The 12,533-nt window shown below is 62.8% G+C and overlaps 1 protein-coding gene across 2 annotated transcripts in view; it reads left to right on the top strand.

The window, feature by feature from the left end:
- The first annotated feature begins 3,250 nt into the window (after nt 1-3,250).
- Nucleotides 3,251-12,533, top strand: part of YLPM1 (YLP motif containing 1) — a 37,105-nt gene continuing 27,822 nt past the window's right edge. The window contains exons 1-5 of one of the 2 annotated variants that reach the window (XM_075614721.1): nt 3,251-3,455; nt 3,612-3,806; nt 3,936-5,056; nt 5,298-6,032; nt 6,075-11,591. In XM_075614721.1, the coding sequence (XP_075470836.1) occupies nt 3,282-3,455; nt 3,612-3,806; nt 3,936-5,056; nt 5,298-6,032; nt 6,075-11,591 (7,742 nt within the window). In that variant the 5' untranslated portion in view covers nt 3,251-3,281. Of the gene's footprint in view, nt 3,456-3,611; nt 3,807-3,935; nt 5,057-5,297; nt 11,592-12,533 lie in introns of both variants that reach the window. The other variant, XM_075614720.1, reaches the window with a different exon arrangement.

The following is a 12,533-nucleotide window of genomic DNA, read 5'->3' as shown; positions in this document are numbered from 1 at the left end:
TTTCCCCCCCCCCCCCCGTCGACCCGTTTCCCCCCCCCCCCGTCGACCCGTTTCCCCCCCACCCCCGTCGACCCGTTTCCCCCCCCCCCCCGCGTCGACCCGTTTCCCCCCCCCCCCCCGCCGTCGACCCGTTCCCCCCCCCCGTCGACCCGTTCCCCCCCGTCGACCCGTTCCCCCCCCCCGTCGACCCGTTCCCCCCCCCCCCCGTCGACCCGTTCCCCCCCCCCGTCGACCCGTTCCCCCCCCCCCCCGTCGACCCGTTCCCCCACCCCCGTCGACCACCGTTCCCCACCCCCGTCGACCCGCTTTCCACCCCCCCGTCGACCCGCTTTCCACCCCCCCGTCGACCCGCTTCCACCCCCCGTCGACCCGCTTTCCACCCCCCGTCGACCCGCTTTCCACCCCCCCGTCGACCCGGTCCCCCCCCCCCGTCGACCCGGTTCCCCCCCCCTTCGACCCGCTTTCCCCCCCCCTTCGACCCGCTTTCCCCCCCCGTCGACCCGGTTCCCCCCCCCGTCGACCCGGTTCCCCCCCCCCCCCCCCGTCGACCCGTTTCCCCCCCCCCCCCCGTCGACCCGTTTCCCCCCCCCCCGTCGACCCCGTTTCCCCCCCCCCGTTGACCCGTTTCCCCCCCGTCGATCCGTATCCCCCCCGTCGACCCGTTTCCCCCCCCCCCCGTCGACCCGTTTCCCCCCCACCGTCGACCCGTTTCCCCCCCCACCGTCGACCCGTTTCCCCCCCCCCCCGTCGACCCGTTTCCCCCCCCCCCCGCCGTCGACCCGTTTCCCCCCCCCCCCCGCCGTCGACCCGTTCCCCCCCCGTCGACCCGTTCCCCCCCGTCGACCCGTTCCCCCCCCCCCCCGTCGACCCGTTCCCCCCCCCCGTCGACCCGTTCCCCCACCCCCGTCGACCCGTTCCCCCACCCCCGTCGACCCGTTCCCCACCCCCGTCGACCCGCTTTCCACCCCCCCGTCGACCCGCTTTCCACCCCCCCCGTCGACCCGCTTTCCCCACCCCCCGTCGACCCGGTCCCCCCCCCCCGTCGACCCGGTTCCCCCCCCCGTCGACCCGCTTTCCCCCCCCCCCGTCGACCCGGTCCCCGTCCCCCCCGTCGACCCGGTTCCCCCCCCCCCGTTGACCCGTTTCCCCCCCCCCCGTTGACCCGTTTCCCCCCCCCCCCGTCGACCCGTTTCCCCCCCGTCGATCCGTATCCCCCCCCCGTCGACCCGTTTCCCCCCCCCCCCCCCGTCGACCCGTTTCCCCCCCCACCGTCGACCCGTTTCCCCCCCCGTCGACCCGTTTCCCCCCCCCCCCCCCCCCCGTCGACCCGTTTCCCCCCCCGTCGACCCGTTTCCCCCCCCCCCCCCGCCGTCGACCCGTTCCCCCCCCCGTCGACCCGTTCCCCCCCCGTCGACCCGTTCCCCCCCCCCCGTCGACCCGTTCCCCCCCCCCCCCCCGTCGACCCGTTCCCCCCCCCCCCGTCGATCCGTTCCCCCACCCCCGTCGACCCGTTCCCCCACCCCCGTCGACCCGTTCCCCCTCCCCCCGTCGACCCGTTCCCCCCCCCCTGTCGACCCGCTTTCTTCCCCCCCCCCCCCCCGTCGACCCGCTTTCTTCCCCCCCCCCCCGTCGACCCGCTTTCTTCCCCCCCCCCCCCCGTCGACCCCGCTTCCCCGAACTGCTTTCCCCCCCGACCCGCTTCCCCCCCCCCCCGACCCGCTTCCCCCCCCCCCCCCGACCCCCTTCCCCCCCCGACCCGCTTCCCCCCCCCGACCCGCTCCCCCCCCCCGACCCGCTCCCCGACCCGCTCCCCCCCCGACCCGCTCCCCCCCCCGACCCGCTTCCCCCCCCGACCCGCTTCCCCCCCCCGACCCGCTTCCCCCCCCGACCCGCTTCCCCCCCCCGACCCGCTTCCCCCCCCCCGACCCGCTTCCCCCCCCCCGACCCCGCTTCCCCCCCGACCCGCTTCCCCCCCCGACCCGCTTCCCCCCCCGACCCGCTTCCCCCCCTGACCCGCCTCCCCCCCCCCGACCCGCTTCCCCCCCGACCCGTTTCCCCCCCCCCCGACCCGTTTCCCCCCCGACCGTCGCCCCGCTTTCCCTCCCTCCCGTCGCCCCGCTTTCCCTCCCTCCCGTCGCCCCGCTTTCCCTCCCTCCCGTCGCCCCGCTTTCCCTCCCGTCGCCCCGCTTTGCCTCCCTACCGTCGCCCCGCTTTGCCTCCCTCCCGTCGCCCCGCTCTCCCTCCCTCCCGTCGCCCCGCTCTCCCTCCCTCCCGTCGCGCCCGCTCTCCTCCCGTCGCCCCCCGCTCTCCCTCCCGTCGCCCCGCTCTCCCTCCCTCCCGTCGCCCCGCTCTCCCTCCCTCCGTCGCCCCGCTCTCCCTCCCTCCCGTCGCGCCCGCTCTCCCTCCCGTCGCCCCCGCTCTCCCTCCCGTCGCCCCCGCTCTCCCTCCCGTCGCCCCCGCTCTCCCTCCCGTCGCCCCCGCTCTCCCTCCCGTCGCCCCCGCTCTCCCTCCCGTCGCCCCCGCTCTCCCTCCCGTCGCCCCCGCTCTCCCTCCCGTCGCCCCCGCTCTCCCTCCCGTCGCCCCCGCTTTCCCCCGTCGCCCCGCTTTGTCTCCCCCTCGCCCCGCTTTGTCTCCCCCTCGCCCCGCTTTGTCTCCCCCCCGTCGCCCCGCTTTGCCTCCCCCTCGCCCCGCTTTGCCTCCCCCTCGCCCCGCTTTGCCTCCCCCTCGCCCCGCTTTGTCTCCCCCTCGCCCCGCTTTGTCTCCCCCTCGCCCCGCTTTGTCTCCCCCCTCGCCCCGCTTTGTCTCCCCCTCGCCCCGCTTTGTCTCCCCCTCGCCCCTTTCCCTCCCTCCCCCCCTTCTCCCCGCTTTCCCTCCCTCCCCACCCGTCTCCCTGCTTCCCTCCCCCCCGTCTCCCCGCTTTCCCTCCCCCGTCTCCCCGCTTTCCCCCCCTGTCTCCCCGCTTTCCCCACCCCCGTCTCCCCGCTTTCCCCCACCCCGTGTCCCCCTGCTTTCCTTGGCGTCTCCCCCTCCTTTGGACTGGCTGTTCGGGGGTCCCCCTGTGACTGGCTCGTTGGCTGTCCCGCCTCCCCACCCCCCCTGCGACTGGCTCGTTGGGTGCGTCCCCCCTCCCTCCGACTTGCTGGTCCCCGCCCCTGTCGCGGGCATCTCCCCCTCATCCCCCCCCCCCCCCCCCCCCCCGTTACAATCTGGGGATCTTCGGGTGAGATGACATTGGTGTTTGCTTACTGTAGGATCCGCAGCAGTTCTGGTACAAGCAGCACATGCTGAGCTGCAGCAAAAAGCAAAAGGGCAATCGCAGGAGAATGACGCGGAGATACAGAGGAAGCACAGGGCACACGTCTCTGAGCTCTGCTCCTTCACTACCTCTTCATGAGCTCCCTCCACTGCCTCCTAACGACGATGTCCCCCCCCCTCCGCCCCCAGACGAAGACAAGGTAAGGCTTAATGTGGAACTTCAGACCCCTGAAATAAGGCACCTCAGCGTGTAGGGATCGTTCTGCAGTTTGTACATGAGCTCTGTTAGGATGTGATACCAAAATATTTATAGACCGTACACATCCATCCTCACACCTCTCTGCCTCTCCTCCCAGGCGGAAATTAAACCACCCGAGGACCCAGAGCAGGCGCAGAGGCTGAAGTCGCTGCAGGAGGCCGCGGCCCATTGGCAGCAGCACGAGCAGCACAGGCTGGGCTTCCAGTACCAGGGAATAATGCAGAAACATGCCAGCTTACAGCAGCTGTTGCAGCGCTACCAGCAGATCTCCCAGCAGCCCCCACACATGGCGGTAAGTAGCAGCCACCTCCTGCTCTGTATGCTCCTTCAATGAGCTCTATTCCTGGGCCCATGTGAAGGTGCCCTGTGACGAGTGGCTATGTCACTGCTGTTCTAAGTCTTGTGTTCTGTCCCCTGCCAGGCCATGTCAGTCGATGTGCAGCTGCAGCACTATGAAATACAACAAAAGCAGTTCCTGACCTTTCACCAGGAGTGGGAGACCCAGTTCAAGAAGTGGCAGGAACTGCTGCAAACATACCCTCAAAAGGACCAGCTGCAGGAGCACCAGGTGCAGTGGAAGTCGTGGCAGACACAGATTAAAGCCACCAAATCTTATCTGAAGGAGAGAGTGAGCTCTCTGAAGAGCATGAAGCAACAGTATGGCAACAGTCAGTACATGGGGGGGATCGCCATGCTGCCCCCCTACCCTGCATACCCGCAACTGATGCCACCAACACTGCCCCCAACAGGAATAAACATACCTCCGCCATTTACCACAGCTCCTCCTCTGCCCCCAGTGACAGCTGTACCTTTTTCCTCAGAGGCTCCACCTTTACCCCCAGAGACATCCACACCCTATACTTCTGGGGCTCTCCCCCCTCTACCACCAGTGACAACTGCACCCAATTCAGAGACTCCTCCCCCTCTACCACCTGTGACAGCTGCATCTTACTCTCAAGCGCCCCCCCTGCCTACAGTTGCAGACTCTTTTCCCGCCCCTCCCCGTGGGTCCCAAGATCCATCTGCTACTGTCAAACCCTCTGTAACCCCATCTAAAAGTGACCCAGTCCAAACTTCTGTGCCCCCACCTAGCATACCTGCTACTCCTCCAGCTAAATCAGGTAGCTATTCAGCTGCCCCTTTCTCCGAGCCACCTTCTTCCCGTGCAGTACTCTCTGGGGCCAACAGCACCACCCCCTCTTCTCGCAGTGATACGTCTGTGCCTCCAGTTCCCTCCTTTCATGCTCTGCAATCAAAGGACACGGCGAAGCCTCCTCTCCCTCCCTCTGCTCCGGCAATGAATGCACCAGTTCCTGCTTTTCAAACCCCCTACCAGCCAGAAGGATATGCCCGTGCACAGGCTCCCCAACTGGGCTTGGGATCAAGTGACAAAGGACCATGGCCCAATGATGAGGGCATCAAGCCCTCAGAAGTGACCAATACCTCAACTGGACTGTCATCACATGTCCCTTTCACAGAGAGATCTCCATGTCTCCCCTTTCCTCAAAGAGGAATGTCATTTGATGGGCCCAGATGGCCTAGGTGAGTCTGAATTGTGCATATCGGACAGTTCTGCCCAGGGGTCAGTGTTACTGTGTGTGGGGTCTTTAGTTCTGTGCGGGGGGAGGCAGACATGATGTTTGGTTGCTATAATGTGGGGGTTAGTTCTGTGTGGGATCCTGATGTAGTTTATTTGGTTAGCCGGTTCACTGTAGAGGACTTTGCCTGTACAGGGCACGTTCTGCCTGCTTGACATGACATGTGAATCCCGTCTCTCCTGTAGGTTTGGGCCTCCAGGTCGTGGATTTCAGCCATTTGAATCGACATCGCCAAGGTTCCAAACTTCTAGCCTCCCTGGAGGCCACGATTACTGGGGCCCACGTCCAGTACTCCAAGGGAAGAACTTCGAGGAACGAGCGCCTGGGATGTTTGCTTCAATACCCCAGAAGCCGATTACGGATGATGTGTCCCATCAGGGGCGTCACTGGGGGAAGGCGGAGCCAGTGTTGGCACAGGAGCCTCAAACCAGTCTGAAAAGGGACCCTGCGATTGATCTCCCCTATGGGCTCCCGAAAGGAGCGTCTGAGAATGTGAGGCAGAATGTAGAGGACTTAAAGTTAGGTCCCCAAAAACCTGGTTTCTCAAACCAAAATCCAGCTTTTTCTAAAGTTCAAGCCCCAGCACCCGGGTTACAGAGCAGTGACACTGTGAACTCAGCTGATGCCCAGTCTGGGGTGTTTGGTTTAACAGAATACCCCAGTAAGACTCCCCCCTCATCCGGAAAAGCATGGGACAGAAGCCCAGCAGGGCTAAATAGCAGCAGTGATCAGGGAAGATGGGATCAGGATGTTGGGCCCCTCAAGGACAAGTGGGACAGGCCTGAGGAACCTTCAGAGAGGAGTTGGGGTAAAAGGCAGGATCCTCCAGGTGACAGGTGGGACAGGCCAGGAGATCTGCCTGGAGACAGGGGCGACAGGTGGGACAGGCCAGGAGATCTGCCTGGAGACAGGGGCGACAGGTGGGACAGGCCAGGAGATCTGCCTGGAGACGGGGGCGATAGACACCAGGGTCCCCCAGGTGACAGGTGGGACAGGCCAGGAGATCTGCCTGGAGACAGTGGTGACAAACACCAAGGTCCCCCAGGTGACAGGTGGGACAGGCCAGAAGGGTCCCAGGATAGCATGTGGGGAAGGCATGTCGGGTCCCAAGAGGACGTGGCTACTGGACCCAAGGGCACCACAAAAGACAGGTGGGGCAGACCAGAGGATTCCCTGGGTAATCGGTGGGGCACAGAGGGGCCCCCAAGGGACAGGTTGGGGCCAGGGGACCGGATGGTTGAGCCCGAAAGGCCCCCAACTGACAGGTGGAAGGAGCCCGATGGCGCCTCATCTGACAGGTGGAAGGAGCCAGAGGACGTCTCATCTGACAGTTGGAAAAAGTCAGAGGTGCCCTCAATGGACAGGTGGAGGGAGCCCGAGGGCGCCTCATCTGACAGGTGGAGGGAGCCCGAGGGCGCCTCATCTGACAGGTGGAGGGAGCCCGAGGGCGCCTCATCTGACAGGTGGAGGGAGCCCGAGGGCGCCTCATCTGACAGGTGGAAGGAGCTCGAGGGACCCTCATCTGACAGGTGGAAGGAGCCCGAGGGCGCCTCATCTGACAGGTGGAAGGAGCCCGAGGGCCCCTCATCTGACAGGTGGAAGGAGCCCGATGGCGCCTCATCTGACAGGTGGAAGGAGCCCGAGGGCCCCTCAACTGACAGGTGGAAGGAGCCCGAGGGACCCTCAACGGACAGGTGGAGGGAGCCCGAGGGACCCTCAACGGACAGGTGGAGGGAGCCCGAGGGTCCCTCAACTGACAGGTGGGGAGAGCCCGAGGGACCCTCAACTGACAGGTGGGGAGAGCCCGAGGGACCCTCAACTGACAGGTGGAGGGGGTCACCAACTGACAGGTGGGGTGGGCCCGAGGGTCTCCCTGCTGACAGGTGGGGTCGTCCTGAGGGCCTCCCTGCTGACAGGTGGGGTCGTCCCGAGGGACCCCCTGCTGACAGGTGGGGTCGTCCCGAGGGACCCCCTGCTGACAGGTGGGGTCGTCCCGAGGGACCCCCTGCTGACAGATGGGGTCGTCCCGAGGGGCCCCCTGCTGACAGGTGGGGTGGTCCCGAGGGGCCCCCTGCTGACAGGTGGGGTGGTCCTGAAGGGCTCCCTGCTGACAGGTGGGGTCGTCCCGAGGGGCCCTCTGCTGACAGGTGGGGTCGTCCCGAAGGCCTCCCAGCTGACAGGTGGGGTGGTCACGAAGGACCCCCACGAGATGGGATGAGTGGGCCTGAAGGGCCCCCACGAGATGGGATGAGTGGGCCTGAAGGGCCCCCACGAGATGGGATGAGTGGGCCCGAAGTGCCCCCACGAGATGGGAGGATTGGGCCCGAAGGGCCCCCACATGGCAGATGGGACATACCGAAAGAACCCCATGGGGACAAGTGGGGAGGACCAGAGGGTCCATTGGAAGGCAAGCTTGCTAGGTCTGAGGTTCATCATATGGACAGTTGGGACAAAACTGATGTGAAAGAAAGATGGAACAGGCTAGATGGGCCCCCGGAAGGCAGGTGGGACGGTCCAGGTGCTCCCCCTGAGGGTAGATGGGGCAAAATCAACCCACTTCAGGATAGACAGGATTGGTCCCCTATGGGAAGGCAGGGGAGTGCACCCCAGAATCAGGATAGATCAAACCAAAATATTCCAAAGAGCTGGGGGGGTCCGGAGGTGGGAATTCCAGGGAGCAAGTTAGGGCCTACAGATGGTAGGAAGGCCACAGATAAAAGCAGTGGGAGTTACCAAGAACAGTTTAGGAAGGCGAATCAGAGAAGCCAGGTGTCACCAATGTTTGCAGCCACAAATTCCCAGTCACAAGCTATGACGGGGTCCCAAAAAGGTCCACCATTAGCACCCACAATCGGTGCTTTTGCTAGTCAGGGTCTTGCAAAGCCAGCTGCTCTAGTTAGTCAGGGGCCTGTCAAAATGGAAACACAAGTGGTCATAGGGCCATCCAAAGTCGTGGGTATGGCTTACCAGGATACTAAAGTCCATGGCAATGCAGCTAGCCCAGTAGTTCTAAGGCCAACCAACATGGGAAGCATGGCAGCCTCTTCTGGCCTTAACAAGATAGATGCATCAGTAGTTCCAAGGCTTGCCATGGCGGGTACAGTGAAAGTGCCTGAACTGTCCAAAGCTAAGGTGGAGGCCCCTTGGCCAGCTAAGGTGAAGGCCCTGGAAGCACCAGGGCAAGCTAAGGTGGTGACCACATATATACCAGGACTTGAAAAGGCATATACCCCTGTAGTATCTGGACCAGTTAAAGCTGGTCACCAGATGACTCAGGGAGTAGCAAGCACTCAATCTTTTGAGCTATCTAAAGGGAACAGCTCTGCCATATCAAACATTCGAGATGTTCAACAGCAGGCCAAGAAACTTGACTCTATGGCCCAGGGTGCAAACCAGGGGATGGGGCCGGCCAAGGGGGTGCCGCCTGTGACCCAGGGCCCGTCCAAGGGGGCGCCGCCTGTGGCCCAGGGCCCGGCCAAGGGGTTGCCTCCTATGGCCCAGATGGCGCCTTCCATGGCCCAGGGACCGTCCAAGGGGCTGCCTCCCATTGCCCAAGGACCGGCACCTGCAGTGACCAAGGGGGCGCCTCCCGTGGCCCAGACACCGGCCAAGGTGACGCCTCCCGTGGCCCAGACACCGGCCAAGGTGACGCCTCCCGTGGCCCAGACACCGGCCAAGGGGACGCCTCCCGTGGCCCAGGCACCGGCCAAGGGGGCGCCTCCCGTGACCCAGACACCGGCCAAGGGGGCGCCTCCCGTGACCCAGACACCGGCCAAGGGGGCGCCTCCCGTGACCCAGACACCGGCCAAGGGGGCGCCTCCCGTGACCCAGACACCGGCCAAGGGGGCGCCTCCCGTGACCCAGACACCGGCTAAGGGGGCGCCTCCCTTGACCCAGACACCGGCCAAGGGGACGTCTCCCGTGACCCAGGCACCGGCCAAGGGTCCGCCTCCCGTGGCCCAGGGACCGGCCAACGGTCCGCCTCCCGTGGCCCAGGGACCGGCCAAGGGGGCGCTTCCCATGGCCCAGGAACCGGCCAGGGGGGCGCCTCCCGTGGCCAAGGGGGCTCCTCCCGTGGCCCAGGGACCGGCCAAGGGGGCTCCTCCCGTGGCCCAGGGACCGGCCAAGGGGGCTCCTCCCGTGGCCCAGGGACCGGCCAAGGGGGCTCCTCCCATGGCCCAGGGACCGGCCAAGGGGCCTCCTCCCGTGGCCCAGGGACCGGCCAAGGGGCCGCCTCCCGTGGCCAAGGGACCGCCTCCCGTGGCCAAGGGGGCGCCTCCCGTGGCCCAGGGACCGGCCAAGGGGCCGCCTCCCGTGGCCCAGGGACCGGCCAAGGGGCCGCCTCTCGTGGCCCAGGGACCGGCCAAGGGGCCGCCTCCCGTGGCCCAGGGACCGGCCAGGGGTGCGCCTCCCGCGGCCCAGGGCCCGGCCAGGGGTGCGCCTCCCGTGGCCCAGGGACCGGCCATGGGTGTGCCTCCCGTGGCCCAGGGACCGGCCAAGGGGCCACCTCCCGTGGCCCAGGGACCGGCCAGGGGTGCGCCTCCCGTGGCCCAGGGACCGGCCAAGGGTGCGCCTCCCGTGACCATGGTACCGGCCAAGGGAGCACCTCTTGTGGCCCAAGGACTGGCCAAGGGCACGCCTAATGTGGCCGGAGTACCGGCCAGGGGAGCGCCTTTCGTGGCCCAGGGACTGGCCAAGGGGGCGCCTCCCATGGCCCAAGGACTGGCCATGGGGGTGTTTCCTATGGCTCAGGGGATGCCTCCCATGGCCCAAGGACTGGCCAAGGGGGTATTTCCTATGGCTCAGGGGATGCCTCTCATGGCTCAGGGACTGGCCAAGGGGTTGTTTCCTATGGCTCTGGGGATGACTCTCGTGGCTCAGGGACTGGCCAAGGGGGTGTTTCCTATGGCTCAGGGAATGCATCCTATGGCCCAGGGACCCGCCAAGGGGGCACCTCCTATGGCTAAGATGGTGCCTCCTATGGCCAAGGGGACAGGCCCCTATGGCCCAGAAACAAATAAATCACAATTTCAAGTAGCCCATGGGTTAGAGAAGGAAAACCAACAATTAGTCAACACTACAGCCCTAGAGACTTACCAGGGATATAGACAAGGAGCTAATGAAATGTTTAAACCTGACCAGGAAGCAGCCAAAGCAGGGGCTCCATCACAGCAGGGACCAACCAGATTTGGTGCCCAGGCACACCCAGGGATGATGGGGGGCAGGGCACACGGAATGCCTCTCTTGCCCACTGAACCTATTAACTTTCCAGACCAAAGGCTCAATCAGGGACTTAGAACAGAACACTTTGAGGGGCGGTTTGATAACCGAGGAAGGGGGCGAGCTTTTGGGGGGATCCATGACAGAATTCCACCTAGACCAGGAAATCGTGATGTACTGGACATTTTGCGTGATAGAGGCTTCCCGCAAAGGGGTAATTTTATGGAAGAAAGACCTCCACTTCGAGAGTGCGTAGATGATGTACCACCTTATGTTAGAGAGATGTTACATAGAGATCCCAGGTTCTTGGAGGAAGAAAAGTTTCCTTTGGATCCTCCAGTAGACATCAGGAGGAGAGATCTCCCCCTGGAACGAGAGAGACTTGACGATTGGGGAAGAGACAGACATTGGAGAGAGCTGGATTCAGATTTTTCCAGAGAGTCTCTAGATCCCCTTTCCCGAGATGACAGGCTGCATTTTCATCCCCCTGCTCCTATTCCTCCTTTACCACGTGACCAGGATATTCGGCGGCCCGCGTGGTGGGATAGACTGCCAGAGAGAGACATGGACAGAGCGCTCGGCGGCACAGAGAGATTTGAAAGACCTTTTGATGTGTATGATCGGGATGTTAATAGAGAATATCCTAGGATGCCAGAAGTCTTGGATTGTCCACCTCGAGACCGGGACTATCCTCCCGTCCGCCGATCCCTTTCTCCTCACCATCCACTGTCTCCTCTCCGCCCTCGTTCTCCCCTCCGTCCACGTTCTCCCCTCCGCCCTCGTTCTCCCCTAAGGCCTCGTTCTCCCCTAAGGCCTCGTTCCCCTCTACCACCGCTTCCTCCTCTGGATAGATACCTGGAGGATAGGTGGAGAGAGGACAGAGACAGAGAAGCTATGATTGAGAGGGACTTTCGTGAGCGTGGGGAGCTCAGAATTCGAGAGTATCCAGAAAGACCTGACTTGCGGCAAGAGGGAAGAGATCGTGATTTGCTCCTGGAAAGGGGGGAATGGGAACGTTCGGAGGGTAGATGGTTTCCACCTGAAGACCGGGACAGGCTGCCGGAAGGGCGCTTGAATCCACTTCCCCCTCTGCCTCCCATGGCTCCAGCATCATTGCCCCAGACTGCGCAGCCAGCAGTGCCTGACACAGAGAAGAGGTTGGAAACTGAACCACCTACGTCCGTGGCTGGCATGTTGGCGCTGAGCCAGCGACAGCATGAAATAATTCTGAAAGCTGCCCAGGAACTCAAACTGCTCAGGTGAGTTGGACGCATTTAACTACAGAGCACTGCACACTTTGAGACACACTGGTTTTTATTGTTGTTGGTGCCTGAAAAGGGGGCATGTTCTTATTAGGACCATGCTCCTCAGCGTGAGAACATTTAGAAGTAGAAGGGCCACAAGCTTATTTTAATGTCATTTTAGATACTTTGAAAGACTTGAAAGTTATTGTATTCCACATTTTGCAGGCATTTATCACATCTGTATCGTATATATTTACTTTACTTTAACTTGCAAGTGGGTTTCAGTGTGAAAAATTGCACTTAGCTGCCGAATCAATTAGTACGAAATGAGCAGGACTGCGTCCAAGGGTCATATCTGGGGCCGCTTTTGTTAGACTCTCGTGGACTTTGTCAAACACTGCTATTTTCTGCTTCTTGATTTTTGGAGATGTGCCCCTACAGTACCTATTTTTCGGTTTCAGATCGTGTTGTTTTGGGAGATAAACACCCATTTAATTCTGCTTTCTTGTTGTTTTTCACTGATTTTTGTTTGAACAGAGCAGCAGAGACACGCTTTAAATCTTTGTAACTGCAGTGTAAGGCTCCATTCTGTTATACAGTGCGATAGCAAGAAGTGAATAGGCGTGGGTTAAGGAAATGCCGGATTAATGTGTGCGGGCGCATAATGCGGGATAGTGAAGCAGGCTCTTGAGGTCAAGAGAACACTGTAGCCAACTGCTAAACTGAATGAAACCAAACATTTGTAGGTGGTACTTTGCATCACTTGTTTACATTAATATTGGTTGCACTTGGCACCAAGATGTCCATGTCAAGTTTAGTTGAGGTCTTAACAAGAGGAAATACTTAGCGTGCAGAGATTGGGAAAACCAGCTGGTTATAAAATGAATCTCCTTAATCGAGTTCTGAAGGATTCTCTGCCTGGGTCGGCCTCTGGAAATTGGGGTAAGTTGGGAGAGT

This window comes from Ascaphus truei, chromosome 9 (assembly GCF_040206685.1).
Source record: "Ascaphus truei isolate aAscTru1 chromosome 9, aAscTru1.hap1, whole genome shotgun sequence".
Lineage (NCBI taxonomy): Eukaryota > Metazoa > Chordata > Amphibia > Anura > Ascaphidae > Ascaphus > Ascaphus truei.
This window is presented reverse-complemented; position numbering and strand designations above follow the sequence as displayed.